At 44.3% G+C, this 21,981-nt stretch overlaps 2 protein-coding genes and 1 long non-coding RNA gene across 9 annotated transcripts in view; 2 read left to right on the top strand and 1 right to left on the bottom strand.

The window, feature by feature from the left end:
* TLK2 (tousled like kinase 2) overlaps positions 1–4,655 on the top strand; it is a 38,966-nt gene extending 34,311 nt beyond the window's left edge. For all 7 annotated transcript variants that reach the window (XM_081883985.1, XM_081883987.1, XM_081883988.1 and 4 more), the window contains one exon: positions 1,409–4,655. In XM_081883985.1, the coding sequence (XP_081740111.1) occupies positions 1,409–1,582 (174 nt within the window). In that variant the 3' untranslated portion in view covers positions 1,583–4,655. The remainder of the gene's footprint in view (positions 1–1,408) is intronic.
* LOC309354443 overlaps positions 1–21,981 on the bottom strand; it is a 609,149-nt gene that overhangs the window by 220,506 nt on the left and 366,662 nt on the right. The window lies entirely within an intron of this gene.
* Positions 8,847–20,417, top strand: METTL16 (methyltransferase 16, RNA N6-adenosine). The gene is made up of 9 exons (XM_081884081.1): positions 8,847–9,303; positions 11,389–11,591; positions 13,061–13,201; positions 14,064–14,179; positions 14,628–14,770; positions 15,596–15,665; positions 17,151–17,240; positions 18,484–18,657; positions 18,779–20,417. Exons 1-9 carry the CDS (start codon positions 9,176–9,178, stop codon positions 19,487–19,489), a joined length of 1,776 nt encoding a protein of 591 aa, XP_081740207.1. The 5' UTR covers positions 8,847–9,175; the 3' UTR covers positions 19,490–20,417.

The following is a 21,981-nucleotide window of genomic DNA, read 5'->3' as shown; positions in this document are numbered from 1 at the left end:
TCTTTGGAACCCGAACGTTTGACGGGGCTTCCGATTGGCTGCAGGAGTTTCCTGCAGCCAATTGGAAGCTGCGCTTTGGTTTCTGAATGTTTTGGAAGTCGAACGGACTTATGAAACGGATTCTGTTCAACTTCTGAGGTACCACTGTATATATTTTTAAAGCTCTAAAAAACAAAGGTGGCCTAGTCTAATTCTTTCCACCCACCCATCAGTTGGGATTTGGAACATATTGCCCTGAATGAAACTTGTTGGCCATTGATCCTCAGCAGAGCCAAAAACTCATTGCAGCTGGTGGCTTATCTTCTGCCTCTATCAAAGCTTCCTTTTAGAAAAGATATGTCTGACAGCAAGTTACGTAGTGGAGAAAATAGAGTCCAGCTCTGCCAGGACACCACTGCGTCCTCTGTCTGTATTAGAGCAGAACCTTGGTCTTTATGCGAAGTTCACTTCCGCTCTGAACCTGACATCCAGACCCACCTTGGCAATGACTTGTGTTGCTAGGACAGATCTTTCCCTTTACTAGATGAATTAGACCCGTAGGTGGTTGACCCGTGTTCCTGTAACCCTTTTCTTCTGTATACCTGCTGTGTTTTAGTTTGGGTTTGGTTTCCTTCAGCTGTAGTATTTACACACTGAGTGGTCAACTCCCCCAGTGGTAGTTCTGCCTCTGCTGGTGGATAGGAGTTAACACGCATCACTGGATTTCCTCCTCCATCCAAACCGAAGGAATTGTTCTGGTAAGGTCTGTAGTTTTCTGGTCAATCAGTCATCTCCGCAAGGTTCACCCACTCAGTCCCACTCTAAAGCATCTGTCTACAATGTAGCAAGCAGCACCATTCAGAAGCTAAGATTGAAATCTCTTCAGATCTGTTAAGAGAGAAAAAGGCAACCATGGCTCCACTTTCACTCCATGGTTCTGTTGTCAACTCACCCATTTGCCTGATGGGTAAAATTGGAGACCAGCTTACTGCAGCAGGCTGAAGGAGGAAGCAGAAAGAAAGGTTGGGAGAAGTCCCAGCTACTGCTTTTTATGCCATTCCATCAGACTTGAAGAGCGGTGCCTGGTAAAACCTTAGCCTGGCAAGATCCTTCCTTGACCATCTAGACCAGTGGTTCTCAACCTGTGGGTCCCCATATGTTGTTGGACTACAACTCCCATCATCCCTGAGCTCTGGCTTTGCTAGCTAGGGGTCATGGGAGTTGTAGTCCAACAACATCTGGGGATCCACAGGTTGAGAAAGGCTGATCTAGACAATTGCAGGATGCCCAGGAGGGTGTTTTACTCACAATTTACTTATCTAATCATTATTATTTTTTAAAGCAAAACCAGCCTGTTTCTGCTTCTGGAAAAGAGATACCAATACCAACTTCTCATGCCCATTTTCTCTTCTTTCTGTTTGTCTTCCAGGCATTTATCAGGCGCTGCCTGGCCTACCGGAAGGAAGATCGAATAGATGTTCAGCAGTTAGCATGTGACCCCTACTTGCTCCCTCACATCCGCAAATCTGTATCAACAAGCAGCCCGGCTGCGGCTGCCATTGCCTCAACCTCTGGATCCTCTAATAACAGCTCTTCAAACTGAGCAGGAACAATAGGCCAAAAAGATATGTATAACCGGAACTGCAGAAAGAAAACCGAGAGAGAGTCAGAGACGTTTTGAGAAGCAGCCTTCGGGATTGGCAAGGAATCCACAAAACGGCCTCCAGAAACCGGTATCGGGTGCTTTGTTTTCCTCTTGCACTCTTGTCCCATCCGTAGAGCAAGGCATCATTGATTCTCGGCAAGGTTCTATGGCGACTTAAGTCCAACTTAAGTGGCCAAGGAAGAGGAGATTGATTGGTCTCGTGCTGAGCAACGGCAAAGGCACTAACCGCTCTGGCCAGCAGAGAGAAAAGATGGCTCCATGTACTGTGAACTTCCAAACACCACGGACCCCGGGTGCGGTTCCAAAATGCAGGGTGCACACACACACACACACTGTGTGGAGAATTGCGGACTTGGCAGCAGGGTAAAGAGGCTGGACTTGGTCCACTGTCAATATTTAAAAATATGTTCCTCTTTTTTTAAAAAAAACAAGACGAAAAGCAAAATAAAGTTTAGGCTACATCTCATTTGGGGGGAAGGGGGGGGGAAACCCCACAGAGCTCAATGCTGTGAGGTTCCATTGAGGGAGCGGCATTGGACTCTTGAGCCCTTTGCAAGGGAGCCCAAGTATCCTGCCTGTTGATAGCACCAGCATTAGCATGTCATCCCAAATAATTTCAGTTTTAAAATAACGACTTTTATTGGGGGGTTTTTGGTTGGAAGGTGAAATAACTAGCAGGTCAATGTGGCAGCCCCCTCTCCCTTTTCTTTAGATTGGCCTCATATTCTGTGAAGGAGGAGTACAATGTAATGCAGAGGGTGCGTTACAGCTAGGAACATAGGTTTCTGTCCTCGCTCCAGCCCCCCAGAAAACTGCTTTTTGGCAGGTACTTGATGGTTATCCCCCTTCAGAATAAAACTAAGTGTTTCTAATTTTTTATTTTTATTTTTCAATGTTTTCCTCGTGTGGTGTTCGGATCCACTCACTAAAGTCTCTTTTGGGTGATGGCATTCTCTTTTAAAACACACAAGGATGACAGAACTCTAGACAGATTACCTCCCTTCCCCTCTTTCTCCCTCCCTTTATTTTCATTTTTTTTTAAAAAAAATTCTGTACTGTCTCAGAAACATCACCTACATTACCACCCCAAAAGGACACTTATCCTGAAGAACAGCTAGATTTTTTTAAAATCTTCAACTTTTGTGTTTCCGTTTCTATATCAGAGTTTTGAGTTTGCTTTTTTTCTTTCTTTTTTTTACATTACTGCTCTTGGTCCTTGACTCTCTTTTTTTTCACCTTTTAAGAAAGACATGTAAACCAAAGAAGAATCCAGTTGCTTGAATCTTGTGGCAGAATGCTACTCCTGCACGTGGCCAAAACGTTGTTTGCTGAAAACCTTGAAAGCCGTACTGTATGGTCAGGTACCCTGGCCAGCACTTCGATTCTGCACCCACAAGTGATGATTCTCAACCCTCCCTCCTCAGCTTTCTGCAGATTGGGGTGCAAGTAGAAGTAGCAGGAGCGAGGCGAGGGGGACCAAGCCATATCAAGATTTAGGGGACTTGCGGGAGAGCTGAGCTGGGAAGTGGAGGCTGTATGTTTGTGTCTGTTGGTTTGTTCGTTCATCTCTAGCTACTCCTGCAGATCAGGCGGAAAGGACCTGAGTGGGCGAGTGTAGCTGGGTGTAGCTGTCTTGTGTGTGCCTCACCCTCCTTTTTATCCAACGACTTAATCACCAGGATGGATGAGGTACCATTTGATCAGGAGGCGAGCCTGCGCCTCTGTTTAAATGGCGTTAAATGAAGTTGTGCAGGGAAGTGAGGAAATGTGATGTGTCATCATTACAAATGATGGCCCTGCAAAAAGGCTCTTTTAATAATGCTTTTTTAAATAAAGAAAGAAGGAAAAATCTCACCCCAAACAGGTGCCATGAGTCCACCTTCGGGGACAGAAGGGTTTTCCTCACTTGTTCCTGAGAACTGGGGGTGTAGCTTTTTTTAGTTCCTCTGGTGGAACAACTGGTATTTGGACTCCTTCTACTGGGCAGAAAGTAAGAGAACTCTAGGGCCAGGGGGAAAGGCGAGCATACCATTAGGCTATTGTTAAGGCTTCTGGTAAAGTTTACACACAGACAAACACCCCACCCCACAATTTGCCTCTGAGCATGAGAATAAAACACACAGCCAACTTTTTTGTCTTTTCTTCCCCACCCAACCTTTTCTTGTCCTAGGAGAAAACCAGCTCTTATATTAATTCCATTTAGGGTTGTTCTAGTCCACGGTTACTCGTCATTTTTTCACCAAAACGCAGCTTGGGGCTATGTGTGAGCTGGCAAAATGCAGGCGCTGGTGTCTTGGCTGCCACAGCAGAGTACAGCTGCTGTCTGCTTGCTGAGCCCTTGTCTCAGCCCGTTTGGGGTTGGGCTCGTGTTATATTTCTGCAGCTAAATTCAAGACTTGAAGCATGCTGTCCTGGAAAGCGCTCGGTCCTAGCATTTTATCCCCCCGATTGCCGTTCTTGGAATTTAGCTCAAAGCAAGTTTTCACTTCAAGCAGGTTAAAACTTGGATTTACCAGCTTGTGCTGGAGCTAATTGATTATTCGTGGAGGGAATCCTGTCCCAAGTGAGACTTAAAAAGAAGTTTTTAAATTTTGTTTTCTAAAAGCCCAACCTGCCTTTGAGCCATAAATTGTATTTCTTTCCCTCTCTCCACCCACCCACCCCCATTTACATAGTGACTGTCAGCTGTTTCAGTCGCTATTGGTTGTGCCTGGGTAGGAGCCTCCATCTTTTCATGGTGTTCATCACAGAAGCAGGATAGATCTCTCTGGATGAAAAATGCAGACTGTGACTTTACCTTTTCTTTTCTCTCCCCCCCCCCTTTTTTTTTAAGCTGTTGCTGAAATGGGTTTTATTTCAGGTAACAAAACCTTTTTATTGCCACACTGTTCATTTTACTGAAAGGAAAGAGGAAATGTGTATGGATTTGTAACTTGAAACTAGGCCAGACTGTTTTGGCTTTGCCCAGCAGACAAAAATACGGATATTAAACAAGTTTTAAGAAACTGAACTTGATGGTTTGTTGCATTTGAACTGCTGGTTGGTCCTTATGCTATGGGGCAGAGACACGTGGCACAAACTGAGGAACCAAATGCGTATCACATTTGTTAGGATAATGCAGAATGATCAAACAGCTTATTAGGTGTCATAAAATACTATTACCCATCCACAAAGGGAACAAAAATACTCAATGGAGTCATAGTTCTGGCAACACTTTCTGTTGGATCATTTGAGTTCATAATTGATATAACTACAGTCGTACCTCGGGTTACATACGCTTCAGGTTACATACGCTTCAGGTTACAGATTCCGCTAACCCAGAAATAGTACTTCAGGTTAAGAACTTTGCTTCAGGATGAGAACAGAAATCGTGCTCCAGCTGCGCGGCAGCAGCAGGAGGCCCCATTAGCTAAAGTGGTGCTTCAGGTTAAGAACAGTTTCAGATTAAGAACGGACCTCCAGAACGAATTAAGTTCTTAACCCGAGGTACCACTGTAATTCTACTTCTTAAACGCTCCAAAATTTGGCAGTTTGCAAATACATGGAGTCTTGGTCTTGCATATAATTGTAAACAAAGGTGGAGGAAACCTTGGCAACAGTGATGCCAGGAGCAAAAATAATTTTCCTGCCATCAGTGATTGCTGGATGATAGAACATTGATTTTGGGGCTATTTGCATACGAGAGATTTAATATGGAACTGCATAGGTTGGCTTCTTTCTCTTCACTTACAAAATGAGAGCCTAGGTTCTGTGAATCTATATAAAGAGCAGTAGATTGTACTGGATCCAAAGCAACCATGGTTGTAGCAGTTGCTCTGGGTTTCAAATTTTACTTGCATCACGCCTGGGGTAGCTCGGTTGGTAAGAGCATGAGACTCTTAATCTCAGGGTCTGGGTTCAAGTCCCATGTTGGGTGAAAGATTCCTGCCTTGGACTAGGTGACCCTCATGGTCCTGTACAATTCTATGATTTGTGATGGTGTGTGGAATCAGGCCTCCTGTAAATTTCTATTTTGCCTTGCCAGTGCAGATTCTTCCTTTTATCACTAGAGGGCAGAGTAATCGCAAATACTATGTGAGAAATTTGTGACTTGCGAACTCTCTTAACTTGTCATGCAAGAAAGACAGGTTCCTGTGAGTCCAAAGCACGCACACACGGAGTATTGTGCACATAATTAATTAATTCAGTTTTGTTATTTAAAGCATTTCTACCTTGCTATTCCTCGAAAAGAGGCCAAGGTGGCCCGCAAAAAAAATAAGTTAAAGCATTATCAAGGGGAAAGATCCAAAAACGTAAGATCTGTGGCCCAGTTCCATTAAAACCATTTCCAGCATTGTTCATTGCTCAGGCCTTGCCTCTTACAGATCAACCCCAGCTACTGTCATGCATAGGTTTTGTTTTATGATTTGTATCACTCAGTCGCCCCCAAATACAGGGATGCATCAGAAATTGGTTTTCTCAGAGGAAGCTGTTGATCATCTCAGCCTGAGTAATTGCTCTGGGCTTGCTTCTTTCCAGTCCAGAAACATGCCCAGAAGAGTATTGTGCAGAAGAATGGAGTGGAGTCTTCTATGGCCGTGTCATTTTCACTTCTAAATTATAAAAAATAAACATTTTGGAGTTTAACCATGAAGCAACCTCCAGTTCAAAGCCTGGAATATATGTGACTCAGCTATCAGAAGTTTAGAAAACACTGATAAAATTTTATTCCGCAGGATTGCTTCATATTTTAAAGGGTGCTTTATTTCATCAGATGTGTTATCTGGTTTGTAGTATTGTAAGACCGAGATGGGGAACTGGTGGCTCTCCAGATCTTCTGCCATTCAGCTGCCATCGTCCCTATTTGCCATGTTGACAGGATTCAGCAACATCTAAAAGGGCTGTAGGTTCCCCATCCTAAAGATCTAACAGTATCTTGGATGTTCACTGAGCTCCATCAGTGAGGTAAAAGCTGTGCAGAAAAGAGAGGATCCATTTCTGTCAAAGGGGCATTCGGCCTGCAATAGACAGATATGCACAGCGACTCATTCAAAATGCGAGCGGCATATGTTTTTATATTCCTTCAGGTGTGGCAATTCAAAGCAATTCTATGTGGCAGGCATATGTTTCACAGGGAGCTGCTGATCCTTATTCTACCAAGAGTGGCAAATTTGAAAAAGGTCCATGAATAACCATCTCATTGGACAGGAATGACCAGGTTGCATCTTTTTCCCCTTTGCTAATTTTGCAACACCCTGGAGGAGCTGGGTCTGAAGTATGAACGATAAGAGAAGAAAGAACTTGGTCCACCAATAGCCATCTTGTTACTTCATCTTTACCCGATTTACACCAGAAATTTCCACTGCAGTCTTGATCTTGGAAGGTGGACGTCATCTGAGAGGGTGTTGGATCATGTATAAATAGGCTCTGAGCACAGCCCTAAATCCCTGTCCTGGGATATACCTAGGTGTTGACAAGGTCCCCAACTGTGTCTTGCTATTTTAAGTGGCTGATAAGTTGCTTTCTAAACTGACCCCTCTGCATCTTAGCAATGAAAATCCAGGAAGATAACTCTGTTAGGGTCAGCGAGGGCTCTTCTCGCCCATCACCAATGTTATCCAAGCCAATCTAGTTTTCTTCTGGGGTCATGTTAAGTACCCCCTCCCCAGTGCTTGTCCTTTTAGCAGAAGCACGAAGGAGTGGACAAGGACATCCCAGGGTAACTGTTTTTGCAAATACCAGCTCTGATCCAAGGGGACACAAAATAACAGTAATGGTAATACCTATATTTATATGAATACCTACTGAGATCCATAAAAAAGCAACTGTACCAAAAGGAATTATTGTGAAAATAGTATTTCAGGACGGCACCAAATTTTGTCTTCACTCCAGGCACAATATTACCAAAGTCCACCTCTGCAAATACCATCTCTTCTAATGATGTTTTTATTAACAGGGAATATTTCTAGTCTTGGAAGATGTTGGATTTCTCCAGAATGTGTGCATTGTATGCTAAGAGCTGGAAGTATCCCAAGGCAGCCTTGAAACTTTAAAAAAAATTTAAAAAATTAGCTGCCTAGATCTGTATTTCCTCATCTGAATTCTGCCGGGTTCCGTTGCTGCTAGTCAAAGAAAGTAGTGACGGGCTATATACTAGCCTCACTCAGTGTAACCTACAATCATGTTCATAACTGGTGTTTTCTTTGATACCGTTTGCTAAACCCAACAGCAAAAACCAGAAGCATCCCTTCCTATTTGTGTGGCTATCCAAAAAGTCCAGGAAACATTTCGTACAATAATCTTAAGCAGAGCTTGGGTGACCCTCTGCCAGGGATGAACAGTTCATCCTGGACAGAGGGATTTAAATATAAGCTAAATAAGCTATAGTTTAGGGCCCGACTCTTGGGGGGCCCCCCAAAAAAAATTAAAGGGGAAAAAATGGATGTACATTTCCAAATGCTGGTGGCGCTGTGGGTTAAACCACAGAGCCTAGGACTTGACGATCAGGTCAGTGGTTCGAATCCCAGTGACAGGGTGAGCTTGGTCCCTGCTCCTGACAACCTAGCAGTTTGAAAGCCCGTCAGAGTGCAAGTAGATAAATAGGTACCGCTCCGGCGGGAAGGTAAAACGGCGTTTCCGTGCGCTGCTCTGGTTCACCAGAAGTGGCTTAGTCATGCTGGAAGCTGTACGCCGGCTTCCTCGGCAAATAGAGCAAGATGAGCACCGCAACCCCAGAGTCGGCCACGACTGGACCTAATGGTCAGGGGTCCCTTTACCTTTCCAAAATATAAGATAAAAAACAAATAAAGTAAAGCCTACATACAACAACAGTGTTTTGTGTTGTGTAGGCTCCTATTTGTTATGTGCAAATAGCTTTGGAAACCTATTAGGTCCACAGATTACCATATAGCATATATTCAGCACAAAAAAAGCAGCCACAATTTGTTGTTGATAAAGGACAGCTGGACATATAAAGGGCCCCATTGCCTTCAGTAGCTTAGGACCTCCTCAAACCTAAATCTGGCCCTGGATGAACTAAGTAAGAGATCCCTGCACTGCAGGGAGTTGGGCTACTGGGTGACGCTGGTGCCCCTCAGAACTCTATGGTCCTATGAGAACGCGCGCAGGCGCAGCTGCCGCTCTTTGCGAGGGGACGGGCGGACCTTTCAACCATAGAGTTGCCCAGCGGGATAGCTGGGCACAGCAACCCCTCGTCGCCTGACTTCCTGTCTGTGTCTGTGTGTGAGGGGACGGCTGTACCGGAAGCGCAGGGCCGCCTACAACTCTCGGGCTTCTCTCCCATTCTCTGCTCCTCCGCAACTTCTTCGCCTTGGCGTCCGGGGACGACGACGACGACGCGGCGCATCTCCTGCGAGGACTGCTTGCTGAGGGGGCCCGGCATCCTGAGGGGCGAGAGATACCGCGCAGCGCAGGCTTTTTCGCGCACGAGACGCGCGCGTGCTGCGCGGGCGCCTTTACCTGCCAACAGGTGTTTCGTTTCCCAGAGCCACCCCCCCGTCCGGCCCGCGCTCCCCTCCCCCCGGCCCCGGGATGGCCCTCAACAAATCTATGCACGCCAGGAACAGATACAAGGACAAGCCGCCGGATTTCGCTTACCTGGCGTCCAAGTACCCGGAATTTAAACAACACGTGCAGATAAATTTGTCCGGGAGGGTGAGGTAAGTTCTCAGTAGCATATGTATGTATTCTGTATAATACAGTATAATATAGTAGTATATTATTATAAAAAATATTATTATTGTTATTACTTATTTGAAATCATTTTTTTTAAAAAGTTTCAGTTGCTGCCAGAATTCTGATCGCAAAAGGCTGGAAGGGAGAGGATATTTCCATCTAAATTAGAATGGCAAAACAAAATGAGAGAGTGCGCTGAACTGGCAAGATTATCAGCAAGGTTAAGAGACGTTACAGATAGAAAATCTATCAGAGAGTGGGATATATTCAGAATATATGTAAAAGAACATTGTCAAAAGTTGGCAGGTCTTGATTGAGCTTCGGTGTGTAAGTAGGATAATTTTATAAAATAAAATTTATAGTAAATCAAATAACAGAGAAAGTATAAGTGCATATTTAAGGAACTTAATTTGGGAACTCAAGGGGAAGATCGGAGGTCTTGTCAAATTTAATCACTGATGGATGTACAAAGCAAGTACTAGTTAAAGAATGAATAATGGTTTATTGTTTATTTCATATTTTGCCTATAATATCTATTGCATATTTCTGTTACAAAGTTTTCAACTGATAAAGCATTTAAAAACTGGGCGGGGGGGGGGGAGAAATGAAATCATTTTTATTTGATTTTTACAGATATGAATTTATAACATTCCAAATGCATATCCATATACAGTGGTACCTCGGGTTACATACGCTTCAGGTTACATACCTTCAGGTTACAGACTCAGCTGACCCAGAAATAGTACCTCGGGGTAAGAACTTTGCTTCAGGATGAGAACAGAAATCGTGTGGCAACAGTGGGAGGCCCCATTAGCTAAAGTGGTGCTTCAGGTTAAGAACAGTTTTAGGTTAAGAATGGACGTCTGGAACGAATTAAGTATGTAACCAGAGGTACCACTGTATAGAGATTACTCTGAATCTTGAGACTCCCCCCCCCCATGGGTCCTATTGTCAATATTTACAACTGCATATTATTCCATACAAAAACAATAGTATTATTTTTATAATATAGTAATATTATAATATAGAAATAATACTATAAATAATATCTATAGAAATAATATTAAAAATAATAACTTTATTCTTGTCAGTAGCCTAATATAATGTAACATAATTATAATTATATTAGGCTGCCAACAACAATCACACTTCATGCCGGTAGCAAAAAGACAAGTTTTTTTCTGGGGTTTTTTGCCCTGCATCCAAAAACTTGAGCCACTTGGGGGTTGGGGGAGGAGGAGGAATCACAGAACTGTAGAGTTGGAAGGGAGCCCCCCCCCACGGGTCATTTAGTTCAACCTGCTGCAATGCAGGAATCTTTTTACCCTACGTGGCGTCCAAAGCCACGTTACTGAGTTTAAGTGTCTTATGCTCTACCGGCATAACCTCGAGTTTATGATATGCGTCATGTTCATTTGCAGGCACAGGCCTGGTTCAGCCTTGGAAATAAGCCCACAAATGTTACTACAGTCATACCTCCGCTCTTCTTACAGACATTCAGCTTACAAATGTGGCAAACCCAGAAGTGTTTACTTCCGGCTTCACCGCCCGCACAGAAGCACTCGATCGCTCCGCACACATGCGCGGAAGAGGCACTCTAGTTGCGAACTTTTCGGGGTGCACATGGCACCCCGAAACGGATTAAGTCCGCAACTAGAGGAACCACTGTAGATCACTAAGAGACTAGTAGTTTGCAGTTTCCATTCCAGCCACAGAGGAGGGAAGCCCCTTCCTTCGCAGAGAGGTTTAACCACAGCGCACCAAACCGAGCTCCTCCTCATTAGTGCCCCCAAGTGGATATCGTTATTCTCTTACCATCTCCACTGAAACAGCTTTTTAACCTCTGGAAACTTACTGGCCCAGCCAGCTTTCTGTACCGGGTAGAGTGGTGAGGCTTGGGTTGAACAACAAGGCCTCAAAGATTTTTCCTTCCTTTTAAATTCCCTGCTGTTCTTATTTGCAAGAGTGAACATAGCCAAGTCTAGCATCTGTAGTGCATGCATTCCACACTATGTTCCTTGATGCAAAACAGGAATTCTTCAGCTTACGTATTATCTTGTGCCTTTCAGTGTGAACTTCAAGGATCCAGAAGCGGTGAGAGCCTTAACATGCACCCTCTTGAAAGAAGACTTTGGACTACAAATTGACATACCTTTGGAAAGGCTCATTCCGACTGTTCCCTTGAGGCTCAACTATATCCACTGGGTCGAAGATCTGATTGCTCAGCAGGACGCTGCTGCTAAAGATTCAGCTACATGGGGAATAGACATAGGTATGCTTCGTGTTGGTGACTTGCAGATCAGTCCTAAGTCCCACTACACACGTGGTCCACTTGTGTTGTCACAATATCTCCATAATTTAGCCTTTGTCCTGTAAGTTCCCAGCACAAAAGTTGGGGGAGGGAATGCTATTACAAAAAGCACAGAGCAGAGCATCAGCCACACACCCCAGCGTATAATGGGAGCGGACTGTCTGTGCTCCCATGATAACCAGGCATCCAGTCCACTCCCATCAATGGGGAGACACCGCTATGATTTCCCCCTCCCCATACAAAACCCATCAGGCAAAAAGACACCACAGTGCTCTCCCATGTAATGAATTGGGATTGTTGTTTATGTCCAGGAGTCCTGAGAGAGGATACATATGAGAGTTTTAAGAAGACAGGTGTTTGCAAAGCTATTTGTGTGAAATTGTAAAGTTCACACAAAATGTCCTTTCTACATAGTTTTGATCACCAAAGATTTCCTGCATCAACTCTCATGCATGTGATATGAAGCCACATTTGCCTTTCTTACTTTCTCCCTTTCAGGGGTTTATGTCCTTCTGTGGGTGTGCTCTGACAGGATGTAGATTTAGTCTGAATACATTGTGAAGGAGTAAGTGCTTTTTGACCATACGGTTCAGTGGATTTTTTTTCATTCATGCCACTTCTGTAGCCGGCACAAAGTTCTTTCGGGGACAGCGTTGTGGCAAGGCACGGGTGGTTAGAGCAGGCATTCCCAACCTCCAGGTGTTTTGGACTACAATTCCCATCATCCCTGGCCACTGGTCCTGTTAGCTAGGGATCATGGGAGTTGTAGGCCAAAACATCTGGAGGGCCACAGGTTGGGGGTGCCTGGGTTAGAGGATTTGCCATATCCTGCCCAGGTTTCTTCCCCAATTTCCCACTTTGCTGGTGGAGTTTTGTTGGTGTATCTTCAGTGGTTGAGGTTTATGTGGGGTTATGCTGGTGCAGCAGGGTTTTCATCATACGCCATGGCTCCACAGCTAGCACATCCGGGAATAGGACTGCACCCTAACTCTGATTTTCAAGATTGTTTCATTGACATCCTGTGAAGTGCAACAGACAGTTTTCACAGCAGAAGTGCAAAGAATAACACTGAATGTTCTGGCTGGATTGAAAACTGTCTGTCTGTGGTGTGTCAGTACTTTACTGGCCTTATTTTGCCTGCTTGTGAAGTATCAAGTGTTGTAAGGTATTTTGTGGAATAGGAAATACTCTTCTCAAATAGTGGCACTAAGTAGAAAGTAATTTAGCATGTTCTACCTAATAGTACTTGCTGGCCAACTGGTAAAATTCATAGAGAGAGAGAGAGAGAGAGAGAGAGAGAGAGAGAGAGAGAGAGAGAGAGAGAGAGATGATAGATAGATAGATAGATCCTTAGAAAATGCATTCTGGGTTGTATATTTTGAATGCTTTGCAGTGTTTTAACTTTTGCACTTTTCTTGGGTGTGTTGCAGGAACAGGTGCCTCTTGTATTTACCCATTACTTGGTGCAACTTTGAATGGATGGTATTTCATTGCAACAGAAGTGGATGATGTGTGTTTCAGCTTTGCCAAGAAAAATGTGGAGCAAAATAACTTATCCAAGCTTATAAAAGGTATCATTGTATCCCTCTTGTCCCAATCTTATTCTGCAAAGTAGTTTGCATACAGGCAAAATTAGCCATGCATTGCATTATTTTGGGGCTGTTCATTTGGGTACAGAAGCCGAGAGTTTTGTTTATACAGTGGTTGTCGAACTTGATCCGTTCGGCTCCTGAAACCGTTCGAAAACCAAGACGCAGCTTCCAATTGGCTGCAGGAGCTTCCTGCACTTAATTGGAAGCAGCATCAGACGTTCGGCTTCCGAAAAACGTTCGCAAACTGGAACACTTACTTCCGGATTTGTGGCATTCAAGAGTTGATCTGTTCAACAACCAAGACATTTGGGAACTAAGGTACCACTGTGTATAATGATTCCCCCACCTTGAATTTTTGTTGGAGACTAGTGCCAACGGAAAAGAAAACAATCCCCCAAATTCCTAACCGCCTTTCCAATCATCCCAACCTGTAAAGATCAGAGAAAGAAAAAAGGGGAAAAGGTTAAAAGAGAATGGAAGGGGGTGGCTGGCAGGAAGAGAGCTAAGAGAAAGCATAGCAACAGCAGAGATCTGGTGTATTACTCCTCAAAGTGGATTGCTTGTTCAGCTTTTGCTACTGAAGTGGATCTCCAATCACCGTTGGAAAAGTGAGCAACTATTTTATGAGGTCTAACAATAGTGACATAATAGTATTTGTATTGTGAATGTCTATGATGCGGCCAACATGTTGTGCTATGGTTATGATATTAAGCTTTCCACCTTTATAAAAGTGGGTTGCCTTTGTCTTTTTTGTCTGAAGTAGCATATCACGATTTCTAGAAGCTCAGTTGAAAGTAAGCAAATGTCTGGTTTTCCCCCTCTGTGCTTCCTTTTCTTGCAGTGGTTAAAGTACCACAAAAGACACTCCTGCTGGATGCCTTGGAAGAAGAGTCTGGGGTCGTCTATGATTTCTGCATGTGCAACCCTCCTTTTTTTGCCAACCAGCTGGAAGCAAAGGTATGTTGATTGCTGATCCTCTGCCCTGGCCTTCTGTTTGTGTTGACACATGCTCATTCTGGAAAGGCCCCTTCACAGCTGAAATGCTTGAAGTATACAGTGGTACCTCGGGTTACATATGCTTCAGGTTACAGACTCCGCTAACCCAGAAATAGTGCTTCAGGTTAAGAACTTTGCTTCAGGATGAGAACAGAAATCGTGCTCTGGCGGCGCGGCAGCAGCAGGAGGCCCCATTAGCTAAAGTGGTGCTTCAGGTTAAGGTTAAGTACAGACCTCCGGAACGAATTAAGTACTTAGCCCGAGGTACCACTGTAATTTGATGCTGTGTAGGAAGACAGTTGGGAGAGGTGGAAGAACCTAAGCATCTGTAAAGTTTTTCATACAGGCAGTTTGCATGGCTATGGAAGCAAGCTAAGAGGTAATGATGCCCACTTTCATTCTTTGCCAGGGAGTAAATTCTCGTAATCCCAGAAGACCCCCTCCCAGCTCAGTCAACACTGGAGGGATCACTGAGATCATGGCTGAAGGAGGAGAGCTGGAATTTGTCAAGAGAATAATCCACGATAGCCTGCAGCTTAAAAAAAGATTACGGTAAGAATTTAAGTATAATATTTTTATTGTTTATCTGCCACCCATCTGACTGGGTTGGCCCAGCCACTCTTGGCGGCTTCCAACAAAACATAAAAAACGCAATAAAATATCAAACATTAAAAACTTTCCCATACAGGGCTGCCTTCAGATGACTTCTAAAAGTCAAATAGTTGTTTATTTCCTTGACATCTGATGGGAGGGTGCCACTACCGAGAAGGCCCTCTGCCTGGTTCCCTGTAACTTTACTTCTCGCAGTGAGCGAACTGCCAGAAGACCCTCGGAGCTGGATCAAATAAATCAAATAAAAAACTTGTTGTTTATAGCCAAAGGCCATCACAATCCAACATTAACAATAAAAAATAAATCATTTAAAATGCGCACATAATAACGAGAATATCAGTATCTTCACCGTAGATTAAAAGCAAAAAAATCAATCCTCTCCAGTCTTCATAGGAAATAAAATAAAATCATCATCATAATGTTGATGATTTATACAACTGAAACCACTGATTAAAATTTATTTGTGATGTGGCACGAACTCCAGGGCTTGGAATAAAGTTCTTGGGCTTTGGTTTTGAGCAGCTGTTTTGCTCTAGTGGGAGGAAGAAAAGGTGCGCTCTTAACATGATTTCCAAATCTTGGAGCATGGTTCACCCATGACTGTAATAGAGTCTGCAGTTGCTCCTCAAAGCATTTTCCTTTTTTAAATTGGCGATCACGAGACCTTTGTGTTCTGAAACTTGAACCCCCCTAAGAGGCTAGTTTTGAGGGAGCTTATTCTGATTTCTAAACTCTTAGGTTCTGAAATGTCTTTCATTACTGCAGGTGGTACAGTTGCATGCTGGGGAAGAAGTGCAGCCTGGCACCCCTGAAAGAGGAGCTTCGGGTCCATGGGGTAAGTATTTCTGTAAACACACCGCAACTATCTGTATTACATCTGTTTGCAGCTTCAGTTCCATTTGTGTGAAATACTAAACAGTTTTTCCACTGGCAGGCTGCAGAACCTGGCACCCCTATCAATCTAACACACTACTTTATTATTATTATTATTATTATTAAAGATTTTCTTGATTTACAAAAGTGTTTGCAATGTCTCTCTTGTATTCCCCCCCCCCCCCCAGTAACATTTTTACAAATCAGTTTCATTTGTTGAGACATTAGGAAGAAAAGGGGGGAAGAGGTGGAGGGGGGAAAGATGGTGGGAGTGGGGTCGGGTGACGTCGTTTCTATTTTAATTACTATATGTAGGGTTTGGTGTCAGCGTTGCTAGTGCAAGTTCTTTGTTGTTCACTTGTGTTCCTTTGGTGGTGAGAGAGGTTGGGGTTGGCCTAGGGTGTGGTTGTTCATTTGTGGTTGGCTGTGGTGGTCTTTGTTTTCATGTGAGTGGGGTGGGTGGGTATAATACACTACTTGAAAGGAGGTCCCACCGACTGCAATGGCCCTTAGATCCAGGCAGGTGTGTGTAAGACACCAACCTTAGTCAACACAGCAGAGTTCGAGAATTTAATGCACAGTGGACAAAAGTAGCAGCATTCCTTATCCATTAAAACTTGTTCTTTTCAGAGGTGTGTTCTCACCAACAACCAATATGGGGTTGACAGTGAGACATGTATCTCCCTCCTTTGGCTGCTTGCAGGGCTCCTCAGCCCAGCCCAGCTGCAGATGCCGGACGGGCTGTCCTTCAGAACCCCTTTTGCAGAAGTTCTAGAACCTGGATTGAAAATGCAGCTGAAAATAGTGGTAGCCTTTTCAATGCTCCACCTGTCTGTTAAACAGCAAAGATACACCTCCCTGCAAGGAGAAAAAGAGTGTGCCAATCCTGTTGTGCCAGCTTTCTAACTACAGGGAGTTGTTTTCTGTGGGAGAGCACTCAACACTGCCTGCATCTGCAGTCTGAAGTAGCCCAGTCAGTCCTCTTTATGTTTGTATCCTTTTTCTTCCACTGAACTCATTTAAATCGCAGGAATACAAGGTGTGCCACCATGTAGGAACTAGCCTGACCTAGACTTGCTTAGCTTCAACAAGGTGGCTGCATCTTGTGCCTTCAGAGCATTTCCTGGCCTCCAGATTACTCTCTGCCCCCTTCCTTGTTCCTGCTCCATTCTACTGCACTATAGACCCAGCCTCATTTAGCGCCCTGTGAACTGGACAAGAAGGTATTTGTCTATGCTGCCCATGATCAGAGGCTTTGGAGGAAAGCGCCACAGACACCTTTTTTGTGTGTGTATGTGAAATGCTGTAATGTTGATCTAAAAGAGTAAAATGCCACCATGGGATGTTTTGGGGTCCCAGCTCAAAATAGGTCTGGAGTCGTAATGAGTTACTGAAGGAAATAACTCCCCAAATGTAAGGCTGAGTTGCTGTTTTTCTTTGTGTGCAGGTTCCTAAAGTCACCCACACCGAATTCTGCCAAGGTCGCACCATGAGGTGGGCACTGGCTTGGAGCTTCTATGAAAACGTCAAAGTGCCAGTAAGTGCCCTTGTGTCTTTCCCTCAATTTGTTATCTTGTGTTATCACTTAGGACTCTCCCTTAATGCTTCATAAGCTCCTGAGTTTCCAAAGCAATTTACATAGACCTGGTGGAATGGGGTGAAGAAGACCTCTGTTTGATAAACACACATTCAGATCTCTGATTACTTGCACAAAATTACTTGAGTGATTACTCGAGTAATCAAATTTCTCCCCCCCCCCTTTTTTTTTTGCTTCTTCCTTAGTTTCTTGACATCATATGTCAACTATGTCAGTGAGTGTACAGACTGCAACTATCAGATTCAAATGTACGAAATTCTCTTAGACCATAGTACATAACTGGCAGAAATTGAATTACATGCTTTGTTCAATATCAGTTTAATTTTCCCCCCAATTGCTACTGAACAGTTCATTTTTTTCCTCCCTCTGTCCATATGTAATGTATTTATTTTGCAATAATTGTGTTTTTGTGTTACACGTTTTCCCATTTCCCCTATTTAGGGATTTTCTTTCTTTCCAATACTAATCATACATAATTCTAGCTGCTGTTGCTGTACGATGTAGTTCTTGGTTTGGGTCCTAAGAAAACTTAACTTACAGAAGTTCACAGAAGGAATATTTCCCATTACCTCTTCTCTCTATAGCCACCTGTGCCCCCCAAGATGTTATTTGGGGGGGCGCTCCTGAACATCATGTGATGTAGCACAGAGTGTTATTGAGGTGTGGGGATGGGAAATTTTCCTTCCGTGAACCCCTTTAAGTCACCACATCTTGATAGTAATTATTTAAAGGTAAAGGTAAAGGACCCCTGACAGTTAAGTCCAGTCGTGAACGACTCTGGGGTTGCGGTGCTCATCTCGCTTTACTATCCAAGGGAGCCGACGTTTGTCCGCAGACAGTTTTTCTGGGTCATGTGACCAGCATGACTAACCCGCTTTCTGGCGAACCAGAGCAGTGCACGGAAACGCCGTTTACCTTCCCGCTGGAGCGGTACCTATTTATCTACTTGCATTTCGACGTGCTTTCGAACTGCTAGGTTGGCAGGAGCTGGGACCGAGCAACGGGGGCCCACCCCATCGCGGGGATTCAAACCGCTGACCTTCTGATTGGGAAGCCCTAGGCTCAGTGGGGACCACAGCACCACCTGCGTCCCTAACTATTTACACATTTTCTATTCATGTTCGGAATACTGCATTACTATTCTTTAGGTTTTTAATTATTCCATTTCCTCTTTTCCCCTCAGTCACCTCCTTCTAAGAAACGAAAGCTAGAGAAGCCTCGGAAACCAATCACATTCCTAGTCTTGGCGTCTACAGCCAAAGAGTTAGCTACTAAAGCTTCCTCAGTGGGGATTGATGCTGTTGAAGGGATGGCAGTAGTTGCAGCATGGATTAGAAAAATCCTCACCGACCTGAAGGTAATAGTAACTGCAACAATTCTCCCTTTGCTTTCCTCTTTTAAATGTGATGCCATTTCAGGAAGCAGCAAATTTACACCAGCGAATCACACTAAAACTCTCTGCGCGTTTGCTTCAATAGGTGCAGCACAAATGCATTCCCTGCGGGAAAGACGAGATCAGTTTGTTCCTAACAGCTGTAGAAAACTCCTGGATTCACTTGCGGAGAAAGAAGAGGGATCGTGTCAGGCAGTTGCGCGAACTTCCTCGAGCCTCTGTGGATTTCCTCCAAGCCACAACAGAAGGAAAGAACCTGAACGATGCAAGTAACATCACTGAAGGCGACCAAGGTGAGCCTGCTGGAGGAGACAAAGAAGGACTTGCTGAAGATGACAGAGGTGGGCGTGGGGAAGACAACGAAAGTAGGTCCACAGATGATGGAAAAGACAGATCCACAGAAAAGGCATTGGCGGGACTTGGTTGCAGCCTTGGGGTACGAGAGGATGGCAGACTGAATAGCGCGCCTAATACTGAAGAAGGAAACCTCGAGGGACATACCAAAGAAAACAGCCAAGCAGAGGAACCGGCTGTTGTTTTAGCAAGCTTAGAAGTTTCCAGTGATGGAAAAGAGGAGAGGTCCAAGGACTTTGGCGCTGGTTGCCTAGGTATTGAAATTGGAGAGGGTGCCAACGTCTCTGGTGAATGGTTCCTTTTCAAGTGTATGTTAGTTGTGAAGAAAGAAGGGGACGATTCTTTAGTAGAAATGCACTGGATTGAGGGGCAAAACAGAGACTTAATGAACCAGCTGTGTACCTATTTAAAGAACCAAATTTTCCGGTTGGCCACAACATAAGGATCTACGTGAATGAGGAACATTATGTTAGCCTTATTTTGGTAATCATGGCTTCTGTGTTAGCATATATTTAAGGACATCTTTGCTATGAAAAGTGGCTATTTTTAAATCACTTGTGAAGTTTGAAGTTCTGGAAATTCATAAACGCCCTGGAAATAATTTGTGGATAGCATCCAGACTGGACTAGGTACACTTAGTACTCGTTGACACCAATGTGAAAATTCATTCATCACTTAAGTTGCGCAGACTTCAGTGGGAACTGAGTGCAAACTAACATAATCCTGGACCCTACGCATTTTGTGTAACAAATTTTTAGCTGTTGAGATAACATATTAGAAAGCAGCACTGTGTCTGCCTTAAAAAGGCAACGTTGTTGTGGATTCTTCATTGGCTTTTCCATGTGCTTAGTGGAAATTTTCCACAGTTGTATGTGTCCCGTTTCCCTTGACAAGTGATATTATTGGCAACCATGAGTCAGCAGCTGTGTTCACAAGTCACAGTAAAGTGGGATGATGAACAATTTAACCTGAATGCCTAGATTACTCCTGCTTTGTTCCTCTACCGATAATACGCAGCAAACTATGATCCTTGGCTAACCATTACATTTGAAATCAAAACTCTGGTTTGTATCACTCAAACCCCCGTTTGGTAAGCCAAGAACCAGAACGGCAAAGGGTATTCAGGTACAATTTACAAAGAATTATGGGATGGATTGAAAATATATAAAGACGCTTTAGAGACTTGGCAAGCATGTGTGACATACTAGAGCCAGGTGAAACATCCTAAACATTTTTTCAAGTTGGGAAGAATTTGAGTGCTGTAAAATGGATATTATAAAGAGAGCAAAATTGACTGTGTTAAGCTACATGATGATGTGATATATTGATTTTTTATATTAAAAAATCACATAATAAAATATTTTTTAAAAGCTGCTGTTCTTTCTTCAGGTGAACGAGTTGTGCAATGTTGCACCTCTTTCTTCAAGCTCCCTACTGCCATCTGGTGTACAATTCATGCAATTCTAGTCATCCCTCTAGTTGCTCTGTGCTTGCTGTTTGATTTTATATATATATAGCAGTTGTTTCTTCTCTCTTACTTTGTGAGCATTGGGCCTAAGCTGGATTCTTCTGCAAACTGTGTTGTAAGGAACTTTACTGCAAGAACACACCTTTGGGATGGAGGCTTTCTCTTAAGTAAGGGAGGAAAACATCTCCCTCTGGGGATTTAAACTTGCCTGGGGATTTAAACCAGGACTCAAAGCGAAAATCATGATTCTAGAACAAGAATGGGAAGCCAGTAACTCCCACCAGCTCCAGCCAATATGGCCAGGGATGATAAAGAACAATACAAGTTCTCTGCTGCAGAACAGGAAGCTGAGCAAAGGAAATGTCTTCAGAGGGACTGGGAAGGAAAATGGTCACGGTTATCTTTTCTTGGTGGCACTGGCCTACAAGCACCCAGTAGACAGAATTGATACCAACATTCCCACCATCTTTTACTGTCCAGAGAATGGGGCCAAAGGCCAATCTTCTTGTACCGTTCTCTGGGCTCAGGCTAGCCAGCAGCAAAGAAACGAGCTTGAGTGATCAAGGGCTTGCTTTGTTTGTCAGACATCTGTATTCTCAGAACAGTTGGGTTTGACTTGGGATAAAGAGGAGAACAGAGAATCGTAGAGTTGGAAGGGACCTTGAGGGTCATCTAGTCCAACCCCCTGGAATGCAGGAATCTCAGCTAAAGCATCCATGACAGATGGCCAGCCAACCTCTGCTTAGAAACCTCCCAAGTGTCAAGAACTGGCAGGATGACAGAGAGGAGGAAGAGGATCCCGTCAAGGAGTGTAGCCAGCACTGGGACAAGCAGGGGATGGGGAAGGAAGTACAGGGTGACAGAGGATGGCGAGGGGGTGGGGGCCAGGGCACAGGAACCAGAGCAGCAGGACCCTGAGCCAGAGGGGCCCCTGTCTCCAACATGGTGGGCTCTGAAGCATAGGGAGCAGCAAGAGAGGTGCTCTAGGAAGCTGAGGCAAGCAAGGTCCCACAGCCCAACTCACTAGCTGGCCAGGTGGAGCTCACTAGCTCTGGGAGGAGGTGTGATTCCTCAGCTGGAGAAGGCTTGGAACAGGTGAGAATCACATGCCTCATCAAGCCCAGGTGCTGCACTCAGCATGCAAAGTGCAAAAGGGAAGCAGAGGTGCTGTGTCTGTTTAATTGGCTTGGATGTTCCTGGACCTCTGCAGGGCTGTGCTTTGGGTTTGACTGGACCATATCCTGTTGGGACTTCAGACTTGGCCTACTTGGATTGAACCTGGCCTGTGTTTCCTGACCTTTGGGATTTTCGACTTTCCTTGCGTGGATTGATTCCTGGTCTTTGAACTTTGGACTTGACCTACTGATTTGCCACCAGGTAGGCCAGGGGTTCGGGACACCACAACCTCCTGAGGGAGTCTGTTCCACTGTCCGAAAGTTCTTTCTGATGTTTAGCTGGAATCTTCT

Source organism: Podarcis melisellensis (assembly GCF_964234715.1).
Source record: "Podarcis melisellensis genome assembly, chromosome: 13".
Taxonomy (NCBI): Eukaryota; Metazoa; Chordata; class Lepidosauria; order Squamata; family Lacertidae; genus Podarcis; species Podarcis melisellensis.
Note: the sequence above shows the minus strand (reverse complement) of the source record. Positions and strands in the feature narration are given on the sequence as shown.

Coding starts and splice junctions, on each gene's coding strand:
- METTL16 (XM_081884081.1), top strand. CDS start 9,176: ATGGCCCTCAACAAATCTATGCACGCCAGGAACAGATACAAGGACAAG. Junction 17,241..18,483: donor ATGAAAACGTCAAAGTGCCA/GTAAGTGCCCTT, acceptor TTTTCCCCTCAG/TCACCTCCTTCTAAGAAACG. Junction 18,658..18,778: donor AAATCCTCACCGACCTGAAG/GTAATAGTAACT, acceptor TTGCTTCAATAG/GTGCAGCACAAATGCATTCC.